The 24132-nt window shown below is 29.2% G+C and overlaps 3 protein-coding genes across 3 annotated transcripts in view; 2 read left to right on the top strand and 1 right to left on the bottom strand.

The window, feature by feature from the left end:
- Positions 1-2900, bottom strand: part of LOC107169065 (uncharacterized) — a 4249-nt gene extending 1349 nt beyond the window's left edge. The window contains exons 1-7 of the mRNA XM_015518682.2: positions 2525-2900; positions 1924-2122; positions 1637-1761; positions 1138-1525; positions 818-897; positions 148-568; positions 1-83 (exon numbers count right to left, since the gene is read on the bottom strand). The exon at positions 1-83 is cut by the window's left edge and continues 1349 nt beyond it. Of these exons, the coding sequence (XP_015374168.2) occupies positions 1-83; positions 148-568; positions 818-897; positions 1138-1525; positions 1637-1761; positions 1924-2122; positions 2525-2648 (1420 nt within the window). The 5' untranslated portion in view covers positions 2649-2900. The remainder of the gene's footprint in view (positions 84-147; positions 569-817; positions 898-1137; positions 1526-1636; positions 1762-1923; positions 2123-2524) is intronic.
- An 82-nt stretch (positions 2901-2982) lies between these two features.
- On the top strand, positions 2983-15809 carry Elp1 (elongator complex protein 1). The gene is made up of 17 exons (XM_015518685.2): positions 2983-3830; positions 3903-4042; positions 4120-4396; positions 4455-4569; positions 10450-10535; positions 10720-10864; positions 10939-11257; positions 11325-11943; positions 12038-12263; positions 12557-12727; positions 12802-12998; positions 13834-13974; positions 14038-14095; positions 14165-14298; positions 15325-15455; positions 15535-15559; positions 15653-15809. Exons 1-17 carry the CDS (start codon positions 3128-3130, stop codon positions 15718-15720), a joined length of 3555 nt encoding a protein of 1184 aa, XP_015374171.2. The 5' UTR covers positions 2983-3127; the 3' UTR covers positions 15721-15809.
- On the top strand, positions 5798-9685 carry Polr2B (RNA polymerase II subunit RpII140). Its single transcript, XM_015518686.2, has 2 exons — positions 5798-9147; positions 9210-9685. Exons 1-2 carry the CDS (start codon positions 5903-5905, stop codon positions 9496-9498), a joined length of 3534 nt encoding a protein of 1177 aa, XP_015374172.1. The 5' UTR covers positions 5798-5902; the 3' UTR covers positions 9499-9685.
- Positions 15810-24132: the final 8323 nt, after the last annotated feature.

The raw sequence follows: 24132 nt of genomic DNA, 5'->3' as shown, positions 1-24132 counted from the left end.
TTAATTCTGGATGCCACTTTACACCGGCTTTAGTTTCTACAACACTTTCATCGCTGGCATCGGAGTCTTCATCAACATCTACACTGAAATCATTAACATAATCGTAAATATTTATTTTATTTTTTATATGTTGGTAATTCAACTTACTTAACATCAACTTTATAGTTGTTTAATATTTCTCGTACTTCAGACTGTTTCCAAACACCTTGCATAAAAACAGGCACCAAATCTTCGCCAGGACGCGGATGACAGACATCTGGTATTTCTATTGTACCACCTAACATTTGATCCATAATGGCAAAATAAGGCCATTTAACATTTTGAGGTCCTTCAGCCTTTAATTTCTCTAAATTTTCTTCATACTGTTCTACACATTGGTTCCATAATGATTCTGCTTCATATGATTCAATGTCAACATTTCCACCAAGACTCTTATTCATTTTTGTAACTAATTCATACCATAATACATCTTTTTCTGTTTCTTTGGTTGCGTGGTCGAAACGATCTGCCATAGAACGTCGTAGCGAAAACAAAAGAAGTATCATTTCTTGGGTCCATAATCTTATTTCTGTAAAAAATCATCAATACTACTCAAAATCTAATACTGTATTATATAATTACAAATTTTAGTACTTGTCCAATATGCTATCTACAGTAAATATATTAGATAGCATATTGGACGAGTACTCAAATTTTAATGTATACTAATAAACATTTTAGGATTCAATTTCTAAAATAAATATAATAAAAAAAAATAACAATTATGAAAATAAATTTTAGAATTATTGTATGTAAATTATTTTTAAATCAAACATACCATTGTTTGCATTAGTTGTTGAAGTCAAAAAAAAATAATCCATTTCATCATTTGAATCTGTATTCATAGCTTCCTTAGCACTGGAAACAAATGTATACTATAATACTTAGTCAAATCTTCTTTCCTAATAACCAGTGTTGTAAGCATGTTTAGTATTATTTAAACAAATTATTAAATTTTTGGTGAAAATTAATTTGAATTAAATTCTTTTTTCTATTTCAAATAATCAATTGAGTATTTAAATTTAAAAAAAAGTCATTTAAATACCTACTACACAACACTGTTGTCTGTGAGTAGTAATTATAAAATAATGTACATACTCATCTGCATCAAAATCAATGTCAATTTCAGAAGTCTTATTTACAGGATCAATCATCTTGTCCACCTCAATATAGGAATCTGGTATTTTTAATTCATCAGTACCTCTAAGGATTTCATCCATAGTAGAAAAATGTTCCCATCGTACGCTAAAATCTCCCATATATTTAATTCTTTCAATATTTTTACGGTAAGTAGCGGCTATATTTCTCCATTTGTCATCACAATCTTTAGCTGTCACTTTAACTGTGGGCATGCTACTACTCATCCGTCGTGCAATCAGTTCCCATAATTTAAATTTATACTTTGAAGAGTTAAATTCTTCATTAAGACTGCCACGCAAAGCAATCAATAAAGATGTCATTTCTGTGGACCATTTTAAAGCTGGCACTAAATTAAAAATGTGCCAAGTATAAATAAATTATAATTTAAGTTAACTAAATTTAAATTTAAAATAAAAACTTAGAAAATTGTGTAGAGTAGAAAACAAAATGTACTCACTATTACTATCAGGAATGTAAGTTTCATTCATTAAGGAATCATTCCATTGATTAATTTCTGTAGCATTTTGATTTACAATAACAGATTTAAGTTCACTAGGAGATTTAGTATGATTTGAGGTTCCACTAAAAATGAATTTAGATTATTTTAGTATAATAGTATATACATTATTTCTTTCGAATTTGTACTACTTGAATAATGTGAATACATTAAAAATATTGTTTAATCATACAATTATAAGTATAAGAGTGCATTATATTAATCCAGGAACCTAAACTAATACATACTCATTTAAAAGAGCACAATGAAGTTCTTCAACTCCATCATCTTGTACAATAGTAGAAACTTCTAACTCAATAAATGAACTAGATGTATCCAAATCATCGGTTCTTGTAATATTAACTGGATAGTTGATTAAATTCCGACCATTTGTCATTAACATTCTTGAATTAATTATAGCTTTAACATAGTTCATCAACACCTCTTCTAAAAATGCAATAGAATAATTTCACTTAATAATAACATAGAATTTTAAAATTAAAATCTTAATAGATAGCCAATTGCTTAATTATTTAATAAATATGAATCATGTGCATGTAAAAGTTAAATAAGAATGTTAGTTATCATTATTTTGTGTTAAATTAAATATCTTCTTAGACTTTAATTGCTAATATATTAGAAATTTTAATACATTGTTATAGATGAAGTTAACATTTCAAATATTCTTTATATTTTAATATTAAGATTTGTGAATATTAGGCACAGTCTTACTTACAAGATTTTAATACAATTAGGAATTTACTTAAACAGTATAGAAAAAGTATCTCAGTATCCCAAAATTTTAAAATAAATGTCAATAAAAATTATAATACACATCTCTGAACATACCATCATCTAGTTTCTCAACAGTTCGCTTGTCCGTTTTAAACACGACTTGTTTGTTATTGATCTTAAAAAACAATTGTTCAGAATCTACAGTATCATTTTCGATCGTATAGTTGTCCTTGTCCATGTTTTAGACAGTGAGTATATGGTCTGGTTTTACAACACTGTCAAAAACTAAAAAACTAGCAATAATATATTGCGGTGTTCTAGAAATTTGAAGACAAAAATAACTTCTTCGAATTGAACCGAAAAAAACAATCATTCAACACAACAGCACAACACACATCACAATCGGTGGAAGAAGCAAATCGACGTCCCATTTCTATCAATGGTAATACCAATACGCTATCACCGCTGGCGCTTCCACAGTCTTTGGTCGGCCGCTCAGAAAGTCATAGCCATAGGTTCATGATATTAATAATTGGTCATAAAGATTAAAGTAACTTCCATAGAAGTGATAATATTATTCACGTGTACGGGATATGTGATAAGGCATTAGTGATTTCCATTTCAGATTTGTATTTACTATTTACTATTTTTATTTGTATCTGAAGAATTCGAAAATTGCTGAAAATTAAAAATTCCAATACACGTCCATTTTCCATTATGAAAAATCTTAAACTGCACAAGTCTATGGTGACACATGTGGAACACTTAAAAGATGCTACATCGGTTCAGATAATTGCCAATGGTGAGTTATGTTACTCGACCAATAGCTCCATTTGGCGCTTAAACTTAAACGATCAACCTCGTCTGGTGGTGAACCTATCTTTGACAGATGTATACGTCACCGCAGACTGTGACAACATAAATATCACGTCTTATGCGTACTACGAGCCGTGGGATTCCTTTGTGGTCGGTTGTTCAAATGGCGATGTACTATTGATACAAGAAAATATTGTAGAAATTGCATATAAGTGTGACAATTTAGTCTCTAACATACTTTGTAGTCCGGACTTTGAACGCATCATTCTATTGACTAGTCAAGGACATACTACACTAGTCACCGAGTGTTTTGAAAACTTGAACGATTTCAACATTATTGGAGTTGAACTCTCAGAAAAATTATTGGTAAATGTTGGCTGGGGAAAAAAAGAAACACAGTTTCATGGATCAGAAGGAAAAGCCAAAAGAGTTGTAAAGGAAATTGTTGGAGATGGAGACAATTCTGATGATTCAATAAATGTCTGCTGGAGATCTGACAGTTTATTGTTTGCAATTGGATTTTTTAATAAAGTATCTAATTTGAGATTTATTAAAATATTTAACAGAGATGGAATTTTACAGTACATAAGTGAACCTCTTTCAGGTAGAATACCCTACTACTATATTTAAGTGATAATGCAATCCTTTTTTCATTTTTATTGTTATTGTGCTTTAGGAGTGGAAGCTGTATTAAGTTGGAAAACTACTAAAGAACTTATATCATTTTCTCAACGTACAAATGATAAATATTTTATTAGTTTTATGGAAAAAAATGGACTCAAACATGGAGACTTTGAAATTCCGTCTACAATTAATGTTAGTAAATATTTAGACAAATTAAATCTACTCTTATTATACTCATTAATAATATTTTATTATTTTACATATAACAGGTAAAACAGTTGTTGTGGAACCATGATTCTTCAATATTATGTATTCAGTGTACTGGTTCTAACAGAAATTATTTATTATTTTTGTCGTGCACTAATTATGCGTGGCAGATAAAAAGGTGGATGACAATTGAAAACAAAATAATTACTTCAAAATGGTTGTTAGACAATAGTTTACAATTAATTACTGACAATGGTAATTATTATACACTTCATTGGGCTGAAGCTTTGTGTACCTCCAGTCCAGGAACTCTAGACTGGGTTGCTGTCATAGATTACTGTAAGAATATTTATTTTATTGTTAGAATCTCCCTATCTATTTAGCATTTGTGTTTCAGCTTCAGTATTACTGACACCATTTAAACAAGTTATAATACCACCTCCAATGTTTGATGTGAAGTTAACCGTAGATTTTCCTGTAGACAGTGTATTATATATGCCACACAATCAAAGGTAAAAATTTTTTTGTATAATAAAATTACTTTGATATAGTTCTAAAGCATACCATCATCTAATAATTAATATCATAGGTAGGTAATAGCGATATGACACGTGCATCATTATTCAATTTATAATTTTTATTTATTAGTTACCTTCAAAATTGGCAAACTTAATTTTAAAGAACACTGTATGGTGAAACTTGCTTAAAATGCTCTTTGAGAGACTGGCTAAAAAAAGTGAATTTTACTGTATAATAAATTATATTTAAAAATGGTTACCACATTAATCACAATTATTGACTAAAAACTTTTTCAGTGAAATAATAATTTGAAAAAAAATATTACTCACTTGCCTACATTTTTTGTTATTGGTATATATTTCAGTATTATATCTTGTATCTTGCAAGGTTTCACCCTCTACTTCTCTCTCATTTCCTTAAACTCCCATTAAATGAACTCTACTATTACTGCTCCAAATTATCACCACAATTTGTCCAAATATTGTCCTTTTTAAAATCTGCTAACATCCCTTTCAATATTCTAAATATATAACCAAACTATCATTCTTTAACCTTGCAAGCCATAACATTTAATTTTTGTTTTGGTATACAATTTAAATTTTCCAAATTAACATTCAATCTTGTGATTTCGAACTTAGTATTTTAATTGTTAAATCAAATTGTTAGACAAAATTTAATTACAAAAATAAAAACTTCTTAGATAAGGTTTTTAACAAACTATACTCGTAAATAATTTTGGATAAAAATTACTGAATATTTTTTTTTAATTTTATAATAAATACCTACATAATTTATAGTAAAATATTGATTTAAGACAAAAAGAAATTCAGGATTACTCATCAGTCATTAGATTATAAAAGTAGTTTGGTTTCTTTTTTATAAGTAAATTTAAAATCGATCTCAAAACAAATTTTATCCAAAGGGGGTGGTTCACAACTCACCGTGTCATGCTCTGTATATTTAGTACAAAGGTAACGTAAAACCAATATTTTATTAGCTACTTAATTCTCCTATACTAAGTTGTAAACGCCACTTTAATCTTTGATAATTTATAAAATCGATTCAATGAACATGTAAATAATCTGTGAAATTTTTAAAATTCTGCCGCTTTTTATCATAATCGTGTAAATCTAACCTATAAAAATTATATATGTTCTTTGGAATTTCTTATATTTTCCTCTTGAATCATGATAATAGTGAAGTATTAAAATGAATTATGATGATTATTGTTGATTGTTTTCAAACGGTAAACGCGTTTAAGTATTTCGCTTAATACTAAATAGTTTTCAATTAAATAAAAATAAATAGTTTATTTTAATTAACAACATGTACGACTTGGGTGACGATGAATATGAAGAAGAAGAGGAGACCGAAGACATTTCAAGCGAACTTTGGCAAGAAGCTTGCTGGATAGTAATCAATTCTTATTTCGATGAAAAGGGTCTGGTGAGACAACAGTTGGACTCGTTTGATGAATTTATTCAAATGTCCGTACAGCGTATTGTGGAAGACTCTCCTCAGATTGAGTTACAAGCTGAATCACAACATACACACGGTGAAATTGATACCCCTACTAAGTATCAAATTAAATTTGAACAGATTTACTTATCTAAGCCTACCCATTGGGAAAAAGATGGTTCTCCATCTCCTATGATGCCCAATGAAGCTAGGTTACGTAATTTAACATACTCTGCTCCACTTTATGTTGATATTACAAAAACTGTGATTAAAGATGGTGAAGAGCCAGTTGTCACTCAACATTCTAAATCTTTTATTGGTAAAATTCCAATAATGTTAAGGTCAACATATTGTCTACTATTTGGATTAAACGATCGTGACTTGACTGAATTAAATGAATGTCCATTAGACCCGGGTGGATACTTCATTATTAACGGATCCGAAAAAGTATTGATCGCTCAAGAAAAAATGGCTACAAATACTGTATATGTTTTTAGTATGAAAGATGGAAAATATGCATTTAAGGCTGAAATAAGATCTTGTTTAGAACATTCATCTCGTCCGACTTCTACCCTTTGGGTTAATATGATGGCTCGTGGTGGTCAAAGTATAAAAAAGTCTGCAATAGGCCAAAGGATAATCGCAATCTTGCCATATATTAAACAAGAAATACCTATTATGATTGTGTTTAGAGCTTTAGGATTTGTAGCCGATCGTGATATATTGGAACATATAATTTACGATTTTGATGACCCAGAAATGATGGAAATGGTAAAACCATCTTTAGATGAGGCTTTTGTTATTCAAGAACAAAATGTAGCATTAAATTTTATTGGTTCTCGTGGAGCAAGACCTGGAGTTACTAAAGATAAACGTATTAAGTATGCCAGAGAAATCCTTCAAAAAGAAATGTTACCTCATGTGGGAGTATCAGATTTTTGTGAAACTAAAAAAGCATATTTCTTGGGATACATGGTTCATCGTCTTCTCTTGGCATCACTTGGTAGACGTGAATTGGATGACAGAGATCATTATGGTAACAAACGCTTGGATTTGGCTGGACCTTTGTTAGCATTTCTATTCAGAGGATTATTCAAAAATTTAATGAAAGAAGTGCGCATGTATGCTCAAAAATTCATTGACCGTGGAAAAGATTTCAATTTAGATCTAGCAATCAAAACAAAACTTATAACTGATGGTCTAAGGTATTCATTGGCTACAGGAAATTGGGGTGATCAAAAGAAAGCCCATCAAGCAAGAGCTGGTGTATCACAGGTATTAAACAGGCTTACATTTGCCTCAACACTATCACATTTAAGACGTGTAAATTCCCCTATTGGGCGAGATGGTAAACTAGCCAAACCTAGGCAGCTGCACAATACTCTATGGGGCATGTTATGTCCAGCTGAAACCCCAGAAGGAGCTGCTGTTGGCTTAGTAAAAAATCTTGCTTTGATGGCTTATATATCTGTTGGTTCTCAGCCATCACCAATTTTGGAGTTTTTGGAAGAATGGAGTATGGAAAACTTGGAAGAAATTGCTCCTTCGGCAATTGTAGATGCAACTAAAATATTTGTAAATGGATGTTGGGTTGGTATTCATCGTGATCCCGAACAACTTATGGGTACTTTGAGAAAACTTCGACGCCAAATGGACATCATTGTAAGTGAAGTTAGTATTATTCGTGATATACGTGATCGTGAAATTAGAATTTATACAGATGCTGGTAGAATTTGTCGACCATTACTCATTGTTGAAAATGGAAAATTATTACTTAAAAAACGACATATTGATAGCTTAAAAGAGCGTGATTACAACAATTATGGATGGCAAGTCCTTGTATCTAACGGTGTTGTTGAGTATATCGATACTTTAGAAGAAGAAACTACAATGATTGCTATGTCACCTGATGATTTAAGGCAAGAAAAAGAATATGCCTATTGTACAACTTACACACATTGTGAAATTCATCCAGCTATGATATTAGGAGTTTGCGCATCTATCATTCCATTCCCTGATCACAATCAGAGTCCTAGGAATACATACCAAAGTGCTATGGGCAAACAAGCCATGGGTGTCTACATAACCAATTTTCATGTTCGTATGGATACCTTAGCTCATGTTCTTTATTATCCACATAAACCTCTTGTAACAACAAGATCTATGGAGTATTTACGTTTTAGAGAACTACCTGCTGGTATTAATTCTATTGTTGCAATTTTATGTTATACCGGTTATAATCAAGAAGATAGTGTAATATTAAATGCTTCTGCAGTAGAAAGAGGATTCTTCCGATCTGTTTTTTTCCGTTCTTATAAAGATTCTGAATCAAAACGAATCGGAGATCAAGAAGAAGTATTTGAAAAACCGAATCGCCAATCATGTCAAGGAATGAGAAATGCTATTTATGATAAGTTAGATGACGATGGTATAATATCTCCTGGTCTCAGAGTGTCTGGTGATGACGTTATTATTGGTAAAACAATGACACTTCCTGATAATGAAGATGAGTTGGAAGGAACAACTAAAAAATATTCCAAACGAGATTGTAGTACATTTTTGAGGAACAGTGAAACTGGTCTCATCGATCAAGTTTTATTAACATTAAATTCTGAGGGTTATAAATTCTGTAAGATTCGAGTTCGCTCTGAAAGAATACCTCAAATTGGTGATAAGTTTGCTTCTAGGCACGGTCAAAAAGGAACTTGTGGAATACAATACAGACAAGAAGATATGCCTTTCACTTGTGAAGGTATCACACCTGATATTATAATTAATCCTCACGCTATCCCTTCCCGTATGACAATTGGGCATTTAATTGAATGCTTACAAGGGAAAGTGTCTGCAAATAAAGGAGAAATTGGTGATGCTACACCATTTAATGATGCTGTGAATGTACAAAAAATTTCAACTCTATTACAAGAATATGGTTATCATCTACGAGGAAATGAAGTTATGTACAATGGCTTTTCTGGAAGAAAAATTAACGCTCAAATATTCTTAGGGCCGACTTATTATCAACGTCTTAAGCACATGGTAGATGATAAGATACATTCAAGAGCAAGAGGACCTGTTCAAATTTTAGTACGACAACCTATGGAAGGAAGAGCAAGGTAAGATTTTATAATTTAAATATAATATTAATTCAACATTGAATGAATTTCCTTTTTTTTAGGGATGGTGGATTACGTTTTGGTGAGATGGAACGAGATTGTCAAATAGCTCACGGAGCTGCTCAATTTTTACGTGAACGTTTATTCGAAGTATCTGACCCTTACCGTATACATATATGTAATTTCTGTGGCTTGATTGCAATTGCAAATCTTAGAAATAATACTTTTGAATGTAAGGGATGTAAAAATAAAACTCAGATTTCACAAGTTAAATTACCATATGCAGCGAAGTTATTATTCCAAGAATTAATGTCAATGAACATCGCTCCAAGATTGATGGTCACCAACTAAATGTATTTAAATAGTTCAGATGTCTCATTTAATAATATATAGGATTACTATGGTAAAATGTAAAAAATAAAAAATCAATACTAAATTTGTAACTCTAATATGTTTGATAATAATTTTATATTGAAGTGTATTCTTATTTTGATACTAGTATAAGGTTTTTCTTTGAAATAAAATAATTATTATTATACTTTTATTTTAAAATAATAGTACCACTTTATTCCTATTACCCTATATTATTTCTTTTGAGCTTGCTGTGAAGAAATAGCATTTCAAACATTTAATTATGTGGGTTTTAAATTAATAGACTTAACAAATGTCATGAAATTTATACATTGTGTGTGTGTTATATTATTATATTATAATTATCAATAAATATATTACTTTGATTCTAAATGCATCATTTTTTGGTAAAAATAATTGTGTGAGAAATACCAGTGGTATTCAGTTGAATATTGTAAAAAATGTTGGAGCATCTTTAATATTTTGACACATATTGTTTATATGAGAACATAATTTAATTTTATAATCTTTTCATGGAAGTTGATATGTTAACGGCTTTCTTTATTAAAAGGAGAACAATTATTGTTGAGTAAAGTCATTGAGTATGGAATATGGTATATACTTTGACCGACGAGATATCAGTATCGCTATTTGACCAAAAGTCATTTGATACCGCATAGCCACGATTATAGCACATAGTAGGGAAAATTCCATCACTGATGGTTATTCTGCATGCGTGTGACGGTTAGGTTAGTACCTATACTGAATGATAAAATCTAGTTTCTTCATAACTCTGAGTTCAGTATCATATGAATCATGCAATATACATTAATTAATATTAGTTTGTTGCAGGCACAATTAAATTTTCGGATATACCAATAAATTGCATAACAATTTTAAATCATTAAAATAACAAACAATAAAAATTATCATTTATTTTTATGTTTGCAGTAAAAATGGAAATGATGTTTGCATTGTTACTTCTCACTTGTCTTTTCACTTTTATCGTTATACAGAAGAGACTTATGTCAAAAGTAGTAAGTAATGTTACATAAAAGTAACAATTTATAAAATTTGTGTTTCATAGTAATTCATTGAAAATACTATAAATTTAATAATTCTCTTCAAAATGTATTTTATAATTATGAATTTCATTATTTTTCTTTTTCTCTGAAATTACTAACTATTAAAAGCTGTTTTAAAAAAAATATATATTTTTAGAAACCATTCACATTGTATCAAATGTATCGGGAATATTTAATCATTGGTTTTGGTTAAATGAAAATACTTTTGTATTCAGTTTATCAAATGTTGGAAATATCCATCACGTATGTGTGGCTAAAATTGATGATGATTTCAAATTCATGTAAATAATATAGTCAATTTGTATATTAAACTGTATTGATACAGATAAAATGTATGCAATTTATTTATTTGTAGATCTAAACATGTTGTTGAACTACCAGTTGTAACAATTCTGAATCATACAAAAGGAGCTCTAATTCAGCTATCAAATGGACAACTATTATTGTGGAATGAAGAAATGGATCAACTTGATCCCTATCTTAATTTGCTCGAAGAATGTACTCATTTAAGTATAATGGACAATAAAATCTATGCCCTTGGTGTATCCAAAAGACTTTTTGAAAATGATAAAGTAATTCTAAATAACATAGGATCATTCTGTATTCAATATCCTTTTGTATTAGCTGCCACATTGAATCAGAGGTTGATTGCACATAATATACATCCTACCAAAGTAATAAAAATATATTAGTTATTTTAAAATTCTATGAATGATTACTCTAATTGAATACATGTTTCAGGATAATAATGATCAATATCATCGAAGAATTGAATCTGGTTCTAAAATTATAACAGTAACTGGTAATTCGGTTATATTACAATTACCGAGAGGTAATTTAGAAACAATTAAGCCGAGACCCTTAACAATTTTATCTGCTGTTGGACTAATTCAAGATCAAAAATATTTAAAAGCATTTGATCTTTTACGAAAAGAACGTATCAATCTTAATGTAATGTGCGATTTAGATCCTTTAAAATTTATTGATGATCTAAACGAATTTATCATACAAGTAAAAGACTCATCTTGGATAAGTTTATTCGTAACCGAATTAGAAGACAAAAATTACTTAAATACTGTGTATTCTTCTCAATTTCAAGGAAAAAATGTTGAAGAATTAGATAATAAAGTGTTCACAATATGTTCACATTTAATGAATACATTGAAAAAACTTGACAAAAATAAATATGCTTTTCCTTTACTTGGGTGCTATGTAAAATTAAAACGTTTTGATTTAGCATTGAACTTAGCATCAATAAATAATGACTATTTAAAACACTTACTATTCTTGGTCGATGTGGATCAATTGTACAAAGCATCGCTTGCTGAATATAATTTAGAAATGGCTATGAAAATTATAAGTAAGCATTTACTATTTTACTATATTTAATTAGTTAATGTATTTCAATACCTTTGCATAATTTATGCTGATTTATTTATTCTTTGTATTATTAGATAATTCTCAACTTGATCCAAAAGAATATGTACCATTTTTAAAAGAATTAGAAAAAATGGAATTTCATTACATGCGCTTTACAATCGATGATAAATTAGGAAATAAAGAATTGGCCTTAAAGAATTTAGTTCATTGTGGAGGGCAGTTTGAGAAATGTTTGAAATATATAATAGATAACAACCTTTATTCTTATTCATTAACATTATTCAATCAAGATCAAAATGAGTGAGTGAAGAAGAACTTTTATTATCCTCATATCTTAAATGAATTGTATGAAAAATGTCTATATTCTAATTTACTATTAATGCATATGATGTTATTTTTGTAAGAATACGAGTATAATTAACATTTTACCCGTTAAAATCTAAAATCTAAACACTTGGTTTATAGGTAGAGATTTGATTGTATTTTAGTGATGGCATTGAAAAATGTGCAATATTCTTTTTCTTCGGGTGATTGGTGGGGGGAGGGTGGATTCAGCACCCTTCAATTACTACTGTACAATATTTTTTTTTTAGATACAAAACTATTGCAAAGCATTTTGGGGATTTATTATATTCTAAAATTGAATATAAACATGCAGCCTTAATATACAACCGAAGTACTGAACGGAATAAAGCTATTGGATCTTATTTAAAAGCTGGATTTTGGAAAGAATCTTTAGAGTTATCTTATGAACTAAATTTTAAGTAAATAACACTTAAAATTATTAAAATTTTTCTACTTTATTCTCACTAAATATAAGAAAATGATTATTTTTTAGTGATTCAGAAATTAAAAAAATTAAAACTAACATTTTATCTATGTTATCATCTACACAAAAGTTCAGAGAGGCTGCTGATTTTGCTGAATTGGAATTGAATGATTCTAAATTGGCAGTAGATTTTAGCATCAAAGCTCAAGATTATGCCCATGCGTTATATTTAGCTCGATCTAGATCAATACTTGATAGTGATTTAGGTATGTATCATTATTTTTCTATATTTATTGTTATTTTACTGCATGAGGTTCTGAACGTATCAATGTATGTTCTGGTTTTACAACAATGTATGATTTTTTTTTTCCGTCAACTTTTGGCTAGTAACAATACTTTGGTTGTTAACTTCAACATCTTTTCTGGTAGGAAATTGAATCCTTAATTGGTGCATTCTAAAAGTCAAAATAGATTATTGGAAATGCCCTGTAATTTTTAAAAGTGTTAGGAACAATGGGAATTTTTATGCAAAACCAATTTAATTTCTGTATAGCCAAAAAACTAATAACCATGTATACTTTAAATTTTCTAATTCTATATAAAATCAAGTATCGTAAAAAATTTAAATTCAAACTCTCATAACACTTAATGTTACTTTCCAGTGAACTTTTTTTTTAGTTAAAAAAAATTGTTAGGAAAATTTTATCATGTTAACTATGAAAAAAAAATTCTTAAATTTGTAACTGAAAAATAATTTGAGAACTTTAAATACTTATAATTCATAAACTACTCGTCTTAAATTCGATTTTTATGAGTCAAAATACTTAGAAAAATATTCTGCTTTGGAATATAAAATTAAAACTATGTTATCATTTAAAAAAGTAAAAAACTTAAAAAATGATAAGGATAAAAAATATTAAAAAATATAATTCTTTAATAAAAACGTTTGTTTTTTAATAACTTGAAACAATGTGAAAAAATATTTTGAAAAAATTCAATAATTTTTTAAATAATGAGTGTTCTTCGATAAAAAAATCACCCTGTATATATTATTTTTATAAATTATTATCACTTTGCATAATATATATTTTTTTTTTTCAGAAAAAAGAATTAAATTGTCTTGTTTAAATACTGCTCAAAATCTCATCTCTGACATTGATTCGCAAAATGAAAATTTTATTTCTCTAGCTAAACGCCTTATTGAAATTAAAAAAGAAAATTCTAGCGAAACAACTGATTATGGTAATTTTTGTACAATTAAAAATTAAGTTTTAAATTTGTATGTGATATATTGTGTTCTTATAGATAACTTAAATGATACAAGTTCAGAAATTAGTAGTGTATCGTCTTATCGCACATCAAGGTATTAATTATATATTAACTATAATACTACAGTAACTTATTTCTCATTATTCATTACTTTAATTTTTAGCACTCGAACCAGTTGTAGAAGCGCCCGTAAACAACAACGTAAAATGTGGAATTTGAAAAAAGGCAATTTTCGAGAAGAACCCACTATAATTTTGACTTTGAAACAAATTATTGAAAAGCTTGACAGTTTAATAGGTAATTTATTAAAGTTTAATTATTTTTATATTAAAAGGATCAACCCATTATTAGTATTATTTATGGCCTAAGTTTAATATAGACAAAATGCATTCATGCAATATCATTTGCTTTTAAATTTTTGAATTATCTTAATAAAGTCACCCCTTGCGGAAATTATAGAGAATAATATTTGTAAGTGTTTAGTATATCAATTTGTTGAATATTGTAAAAAAAAATATTTTTTTTAATTGTTTTTATTTTTTTAAGTCAAATAATAATAAAATATTTAACTGATATGTCAAACCCTCACAAATATTATTCTTTATCATTTTTTCAATAGCCAATTTTACTTTGATAAATTACTATAGAAGATAACTCAAAAATCATAAAATAGCAATTTTACATAAATGTGTTTTGTCTGTGAAAGAAGCTAAATATTATACTGACATTCTTTTAAGAGTATGCATCAGTAAACAATAAAATATGAAATTGTTGACAACTTGCACATATTTTAAAATAGTAAAAATGTATTTCATTAACTGTGATTACATTGAAAGTAAGGTATTTAGGAATCATTTGATAGATCATTAAGAACAATATTATCAGTATTTTTTTAGTATTTTGATTTTTAGGAAAGTGATAGCTATTTATTATTTAAATTTTCAGTTAGATATTGCAACAAAAAAATAGTTTTATAAAGAAATCACAAATGTTTTCCTTAATAATTTTTATAAACAGTTCTTTTCTTTTCCCTTCATTCCCAACTATGTGAGTTTGGCCTTACTTCAACTCTGGTCTTCCTCTCCCTCTCTTTTTACATTTATTTCCATAACACCTCGGTCTTACCGCCTTTGAGTCTTCTCTCCGCGATAGTTGTAATCTGTTCTAATACCGTAGTTTCAACAATCTAATCCCAATAAGTTAAAAACAAGATATGTTTTAACTATATTATATATTTATATGTGTGTATAACAGAAAAAATTTTAATTTGTTTGCCCTCTTAAATTAAATATAATAAAAATGGTATTATTTTTTTTTATATAGATAATGTAAAATCTATATGTTTCTTACTTGTGAGATTTGAAGAATTTGATATTGGTCACACTTTACAAATGACATTGGAATCCTTTCAAAATTCTATTCTTCATCACAAATCAACTGTATGGCCAATTTTCGTAAGTTTTTTAAAATTCTATATTATTGATTATTAATAAAATAACCATAGCTAAATGTGAATTATTATTATATTTTTAGAATGAAACTGAACAAATTATAGAAGGTAACTAATAATACAATTTTAAATAAAATATCAAAAATAGAGAATATTGATTTAATGAATACCTATATAAATATGTGTATAATCTGTTTTCAGATGCAATTCTACTCAGTCCATTAAAAATAACAACTGACCAAAAATGGAAACTTAGTATTTTAGAATAAAAAATTGCCATAATATTTTGTTTATTTATGTGTATATATTTCAATAATATTTTGTTTTTCTTAAAAAATATACACAAAAAAAATAAATATCTAACCTGTATAATATTTTATATTATTATTTGATATTTAACATTTCAAGTTTATTTGTTGCATTTGTTGCACAAACTCGGCTTATTTTGAAGGGAAGAATATTTAAAAATGTTATAGATCCCAATATTTATTTTATTTAAATATTGTAATAAATACTTCATAGGAGGTACCAAAGTGGTAATTTCTAAAATATGGATGAAAACTTCCTTGTATAATTTTTTCAAATGATTATCTATATTATGAATTTCTTGTGCTTCTTCAGATAGTTTAATTAAAATGAATGAATTAAAATTTAGATTTAGATAAACTTTTGCAATATACATATATTGTAAGTATTCCTACCTGGTTATCTACTTATTACTTTTTGATGTATTTTATTAGAATTACAAAACGCATCTCAGTCAAAAAAAAAAACTTGCAGATATTATGCATGTATGGATTCTTGTAAATCATGAGAATAAGAAAGAAAGTAAGCTGGGAACTAATAAATCGAGTTAAACTCATAGAAATATAAAAAATATGAAATATGAATACTTATAGGTAAGCTCAATTCTATTTTTAAGATTACTACAGTGCTACACACTGCAACATTTTGGTGAGCAACTATTGAGCTTGGCTCTATTTTACCACTGCAGTATGTGCGTTTGAAATTGGATAATTAAGACTAGAAGACCATATTCAAGCCAGGATAAGGGAGAGAAGCTCTGGCCTTCCATACTTGGGATTCATTTTAATTTAGGGGCCTCAAATATATCCATAACTTATTCCGTTATAAGTTATATCTTATAAATTTAAGATTGCAAAATTTATCAAAAAAAAAAAAAATTAATGACTATTGTAAATGACATTTGTCTCAATTTATTATATTTATAATCTTATAAATTCTAACTACTTAGTAGAAAGGTATCTGTATGATACTTGGTATAGGTACTAGTATATGATGTATGAAACACGTATTGTACTATATAATATCTGTTCGTAAATATTTCACGACATCCTTGTTGTCGGTGTCGTCTCTCGTGCTGGGAGTTATAAAAAAACAAAAATATATTTATTGATAGTTATGTAATATTTAGTACTTATAGATGAAGGTTATGATTTTAATTTTGCGTCATTTTCTTAACATATTTTTCTATGCATGAAAATAGACGTATTAAAAAAAAAAATGGAACAATATAGCGTCCAGGAAGCTTATGTCGGACATACTTATAAAATACTGTAGGTACTTTCCCGTTTAATATGGCCAAAACATTTGACCACCATAATTATAATAAGTATTATTTGTTTTCTACAATTTTAACAGTTTAATCTGATTTCTATACAGAAACGTTTCTGATTTTTTTTAATTTATAGAATAATCAATTTCTCAAGAAATAAAAGCCACTAACAAATATATTGTTTGTGAATTATGATCATTGATCATATACCTATAATTGTCTAACCAAACATAGGTAATATCTTTATACCAAAATCTTGTCAATTAAGTTGCCTACTGAATAAATAAAGATACTTTACTTGATGTTAGTGATGATGTTACATACAGTTTAGATGAATGAATAAAATATTCTTTAGTAATTATACATAATGATAATTAAAAAAAAAAAAAAAAAAACGGGTAAGTCGTGTTTGTCGCTCTGCTGTACAGTAGGTTACAAGTGGGTTACTGTAATGGATGGAATTAAATTTGAATCCAATGATATTATAATCATTGTATACAAAAAACGATTCTGAGCGAAGACGGTTTATCTGTCTATGATATATTATAGATTATTAAAAATTTTCAAATCTTAGATTTAAAAATAAAATTTTTTAATAATTTGCGAATTTTCGTGATTTTTACATATGTTGTTAAAATGCAAACTTTGAATGCTTGTAAAAATTGTTAGGAGCCTTTTATAAAATTTAAAATTTTTAGATATAAAACGAAAAATTTTAAGAATTTCTAGCATAAAATAATTTGTGAATTTTCGTGATTTTTAAGTATGTTGTCTAAATTCAAATTTTGAATGTCTGTGAAGTTAGCTCCCGGACGTTGAGCGCTTATCAACACTGATAAGATAGGTAACCGCATTCCTGCATACTCTATTGCCTATTCATGTCTTATAAGGGGTTATAATAAAAATATTTATTTTTCAGATAGAATTCAGAATTCAAGGTGGTCGATGGATGAATGATAATTATTATTACATTAAAGCAATAAAATCTATAATGCACATTATGTACCTACCTAATTTTAAAAATAGTTATCATTGTTATAAAATATAACATAATGAAACATTTTAAAGTATTTAACTCTTTTGAACTAGTAACATAAAAAATTAACTACATTATGCTATAAAAAAATACAAGTTTACAAAACATCACCTACTATTATATATACCAATGTTGGATTTTCTCTTAACTATTTTTTATTTTTGAGAAATATAACCATTAAATCGTTATACAATGCATGCATAAAAACTAAAAAGGCAATATCATTACAAGAGGTATAATGTTAATGGGTAATACATTTTATTATCAATAGTGTGTTAAAAAACGAAGCGATTAAAATATTGTAAAAATATGATATTTCAAAATGATATAACAAAAGTAAAATACTATTCACTAAATATAATTATTAAAAAATGTATCTAAATTTTCAACGGATGAATTAGAAACAGTTGATAAAATTAAGCTAAGAAGACAAAGTTTGTACAATTCGGCAACATCCTATCAACAATTGTATAATATTCTACAAAATTAACATGGTATTTTGGTTAAACAGGATTGTAGAATGAGTAAAGATATCTAGTGTCATTCGATTAATTACAGAACCCAATAAAACTTAGTTATATTAAAAATAACAATAAAGTTGATTCTATTTTATCTGTTAAAGACCTCGCATTATGCTCATAAATAATTAAAAACATCTAGATCATTCTAATAAAATTATACAACTCTAAAAAGATATGAAGATCAAATTTTTAATATAGCTCCATAGTCTAGAGAAACTTAAAGTTCTATAATAGATAGTAATTCAATGAAAATCATAAATAATCCTAATGGTGAAACTTAAAAAATTACATTAGTAATGTTCATTGGATCTACGCAAAAACAAATCATTTCAAATACCACTGGATTAAGCTGTATTGCCTTTAAACATAAGTTTGTAAAAAATATATACATATAAATATATTTACCTAATATTACTTGTTAATTATCTCATCAACGAACTACGGCCAATAAAAATAGATAATAACACTCCATATTTATATTAAAAATTAGAACCCTTGTAATTTAATACTATAATATGAGTAGGTTTCATAATATTATGTGATATCAGCGGGAATAAGGTGAGTATATATATTCTCCAAAACATTTTTAATCGAAAAGGAATTAAACGCAGCTAAAAAATGTACCCATGTGCGGCACAAAGTGGAATTGAGCACTGACAAAATAATATGATATAAAGTTAAAGAATATGAAATTTTACGGTAATACAGGTCGGGCGGGCGCAGGGTGTATTTGGAACGTTTTTTCGAAACGAACACCAAAAAATATGTCTCTCAAACCATTTTTAATCGAAAAGGCAACCAATCTAGATACGAAAATTGTAGTTTTCGAGTGCGGCACGCGGTGGACTTGGGCACTAGAAAAATAATACGATAACAACTATATGATATTTATGAGTTTACGGACGAATCGGCTGCGCAGTGTATTTTGGAAGGCTTATTCGGTATGAACACCAAAATTTATGTTTTTGAAACCATTTTTAATCGAAAGGGCAACAACTTAAGATTCAAAATTTGCATATTTTGGAGGGGGCACTCGGGGGACTTGGGCTCCAGAAAAAAAATACTATTTACATTATCCGATGTTTGAGATACTGTCAGATTTCGGCTGCGCGGTGTATTTTGGAAGGCTTTTTCGGTATGAACACCAAAATTTATGTTTTCCAAACCATTTTTAATCGAAAGTGCAACAAATTTAGATTCAAAATTTGCATATTTTGGAGGGGGCACTCGGGGGACTTGGGCTACAGAAAAAAAATACTATTTACATTATCCGATGTTTGAGATACTGTCAGATTTCGGCTGCGCGGTGTATTTTGGAAGGCTTTTTCGGTATGAACACCAAAATTTATGTTTTCCAAACCATTTTTAATCGAAAGTGCAACAAATTTAGATTCAAAATTTGCATATTTTGGATGGGGCACTCGGGGGACTAGAGTTCTAGAAAAATAATAAAATATTAATTATATGGCATTTTACGACATGTAAAGTGTGTAGCTGCGCGGTGTAATTGGGAATTTTTTTTCGAAATGAACACCAAAATTTATGTTTTCCAAACCATTTTTAATCGAAAGGGCAACAAATTTAGATTCAAAATTTGCATATTTTGGAGGGGGCACTCGGGGGACTTGGGCTCCAGAAAAAAAATACTATTTACATTATCCGATGTTTCAGATACCGTCAGATTTCGGCTGCGCGGTGTAATTTGGAATGCTTTTTCGGTATGAACACCAAAATTTATGTTTTCCAAACCATTTTTAATCGAAAGAGCATCAAATTTAGATTCAAAATTTGCATATTTTGGCGAGGGCACTGGGGGGACTTGGGCTCCAGAAAAAAAATACTATTTACATTATCCGATGTTTGAGGTACTGCCAGATTTGGGCTGCGCGGTGTATTTTGGAAGGCTTTTTCGGTATGAACACCAAAATTTATGTTTTCCAAACCATTTTTAATCGAAAGGGCAACAAATTTACATTCAAAATTTGCATATTTTGGAGGGGGCACTCGGGGGACTTGAGTTCTAGAAAAATAATAAAATATAAATTATATGGCATTTTACGATATGTAAAGTGTGTAGCTGCGCGGTGTTATTGGGAATTTTTTTTCGAAATGAACACCAAAATTTATGTTTTCCAAAACATTTTTAATCAAAAGTGCAACAAATTTAGATTCAAAATTTGCATATTTTGGAGGGGGCACTCGGGGGACTTGGGCTCCAGAAAAAAAATACTATTTACATTATCCGATGTTTGAGGTACTGCCAGATTTCGGCTGCGCGGTGTATTTTGGAAGGATTTTTCGGTATGAACACCAAAATTTATGTTTTCCAAACCATTTTTAATCAAAAGTGCAACAAATTTAGATTCAAAATTTGCATATTTTGGAGGGGGCACTCGGGGGACTTGAGTTCTAGAAAAATAATAAAATATAAATTATATGGCATTTTACGATATGTAAAGTGTGTAGCTGCGCGGTGTTATTGGGAATTTTTTTTCGAAATGAACACCAAAATTTATGTTTTCCAAAACATTTTTAATCAAAAGTGCAACAAATTTAGATTCAAAATTTGCATATTTTGGAGGGGGCACTCGGGGGACTTGGGCTCCAGAAAAAAAATACTATTTACATTATCCGATGTTTGAGGTACTGCCAGATTTCGGCTGCGCGGTGTATTTTGGAAGGCTTTTTCGGTATGAACACCAAAATTTATGTTTTCCAAACCATTTTTAATCAAAAGGGCAACAAATTTAGATTCAAAATTTGCATATTTTTGAGGGGGCACTAGGGGGACTAGAGTTCTAGAAAAATAATAAAATATTAATTATATGGCATTTTAAGATATTTAATGTGTGTAGCTACGCGGTGTATTTTGGAAGGCTTTTTCGGTATGAACACCAAAATTTATGTTTTCCAAACCATTTTTAATCGAAAGTGCAACAAATTTAGATTCAAAATTTGCATATTTTGGAGGGGGCACTCGGGGGACTTGGGCTCCAGAAAAAAAATACTATTTACATTATCCGATGTTTGAGATACTGTCAGATTTCGGCTGCGCGGTGTATTTTGGAAGGCTTTTTCGGTATGAACACCAAAATTTATGTTTTCCAAACCATTTTTAATCGAAAGTGCAACAAATTTAGATTCAAAATTTGCATATTTTGGAGGGGGCACTCGGGGGACTTGGGCTACAGAAAAAAAATACTATTTACATTATCCGATGTTTGAGATACTGTCAGATTTCGGCTTTGCGGTGTATTTTGGAAGGCTTTTTCGGTATGAACACCAAAATTTATGTTTTCCAAACCATTTTTAATCGAAAGTGCAACAAATTTAGATTCAAAATTTGCATATTTTGAAGGGGGCACTCGGGGGACTTGAGTTCTAGAAAAATAATAAAATATAAATTATATGGCATTTTACGATATGTAAAGTGTGTAGCTGCGCGGTGTTATTGGGAATTTTTTTTCGAAATGAACACCAAAATTTATGTTTTCCAAAACATTTTTAATCAAAAGTGCAACAAATTTAGATTCAAAATTTGCATATTTTGGAGGGGGCACTCGGGGGACTTGGGCTACAGAAAAAAAATACTATTTACATTATCCGATGTTTGAGATACTGTCAGATTTCGGCTGCGCGGTGTATTTTGGAAGGCTTTTTCGGTATGAACACCAAAATTTATGTTTTCCAAACCATTTTTAATCGAAAGTGCAACAAATTTAGATTCAAAATTTGCATATTTTGGAGGGGGCACTCGGGGGACTTGGGCTACAGAAAAAAAATACTATTTACATTATCCAATGTTTGAGATACTGTCAGATTTCGGCTGCGCGGTGTATTTTGGAAGGCTTTTTCGGTATGAACACCAAAATTTATGTTTTCCAAACCATTTTTAATCGAAAGTGCAACAAATTTAGATTCAAAATTTGCATATTTTGGATGGGGCACTAGGGGGACTAGAGTTCTAGAAAAATAATAAAATATTAATTATATGGCATTTTACGACATGTAAAGTGTGTAGCTGCGCGGTGTAATTGGGAATTTTTTTTCGAAATGAACACCAAAATTTATGTTTTCCAAACCATTTTTAATCGAAAGGGCAACAAATTTAGATTCAAAATTTGCATATTTTGGAGGGGGCACTCGGGGGACTTGGGCTCCAGAAAAAAAATACTATTTACATTATCCGATGTTTCAGATACCGTCAGATTTCGGCTGCGCGGTGTAATTTGGAATGCTTTTTCGGTATGAACACCAAAATTTATGTTTTCCAAACCATTTTTAATCGAAAGAGCATCAAATTTAGATTCAAAATTTGCATATTTTGGCGAGGGCACTGGGGGGACTTGGGCTCCAGAAAAAAAATACTATTTACATTATCCGATGTTTGAGGTACTGCCAGATTTGGGCTGCGCGGTGTATTTTGGAAGGCTTTTTCGGTATGAACACCAAAATTTATGTTTTCCAAACCATTTTTAATCGAAAGGGCAACAAATTTACATTCAAAATTTGCATATTTTGGAGGGGGCACTCGGGGGACTTGAGTTCTAGAAAAATAATAAAATATAAATTATATGGCATTTTACGATATGTAAAGTGTGTAGCTGCGCGGTGTTATTGGGAATTTTTTTTCGAAATGAACACCAAAATTTATGTTTTCCAAAACATTTTTAATCAAAAGTGCAACAAATTTAGATTCAAAATTTGCATATTTTGGAGGGGGCACTCGGGGGACTTGGGCTCCAGAAAAAAAATACTATTTACATTATCCGATGTTTGAGGTACTGCCAGATTTCGGCTGCGCGGTGTATTTTGGAAGGATTTTTCGGTATGAACACCAAAATTTATGTTTTCCAAACCATTTTTAATCGAAAGTGCAACAAATTTAGATTCAAAATTTGCATATTTTGGAGGGGGCACTCGGGGGACTAGAGTTCTAGAAAAATAATAAAATATTAATTATATGGCGTTTTACGACATGTAAAGTGTGTAGCTGCGCGGTGTTATTGGGAATTTTTTTTTGAAATGAACACCAAAATTTATGTTTTCCAAAACATTTTTAATCAAAAGTGCAACAAATTTAGATTCAAAATTTGCATATTTTGGAGGGGGCACTCGGGGGACTTGAGTTCTAGAAAAATAATAAAATATAAATTATATGGCATTTTACGATATGTAAAGTGTGTAGCTGCGCGGTGTTATTGGGAATTTTTTTTTGAAATGAACACCAAAATTTATGTTTTCCAAAACATTTTTAATCAAAAGTGCAACAAATTTAGATTCAAAATTTGCATATTTTGGAGGGGGCACTCGGGGGACTTGAGTTCTAGAAAAATAATAAAATATAAATTATATGGCATTTTACGATATGTAAAGTGTGTAGCTGCGCGGTGTTATTGGGAATTTTTTTTCGAAATGAACACCAAAATTTATGTTTTTGAAACCATTTTTAATCGAAAGGGCAACAAATTTAAATTCAAAATTTGCATATTTTGGAGGGGGCACTCGGGGGACTTGGGCTCCAGAAAAAAAATACTATTTACATTAT

Source organism: Diuraphis noxia, unplaced genomic scaffold (genome assembly GCF_037042655.1).
Source record: "Diuraphis noxia isolate RWA-SAM2 unplaced genomic scaffold, SU_Dnox_SAM2 contig0005, whole genome shotgun sequence".
Taxonomy (NCBI): Eukaryota; Metazoa; Arthropoda; class Insecta; order Hemiptera; family Aphididae; genus Diuraphis; species Diuraphis noxia.
The sequence above is the reverse complement of the archived record's forward strand: the minus strand, read 5'-3'. Positions and strand labels throughout refer to the sequence as shown.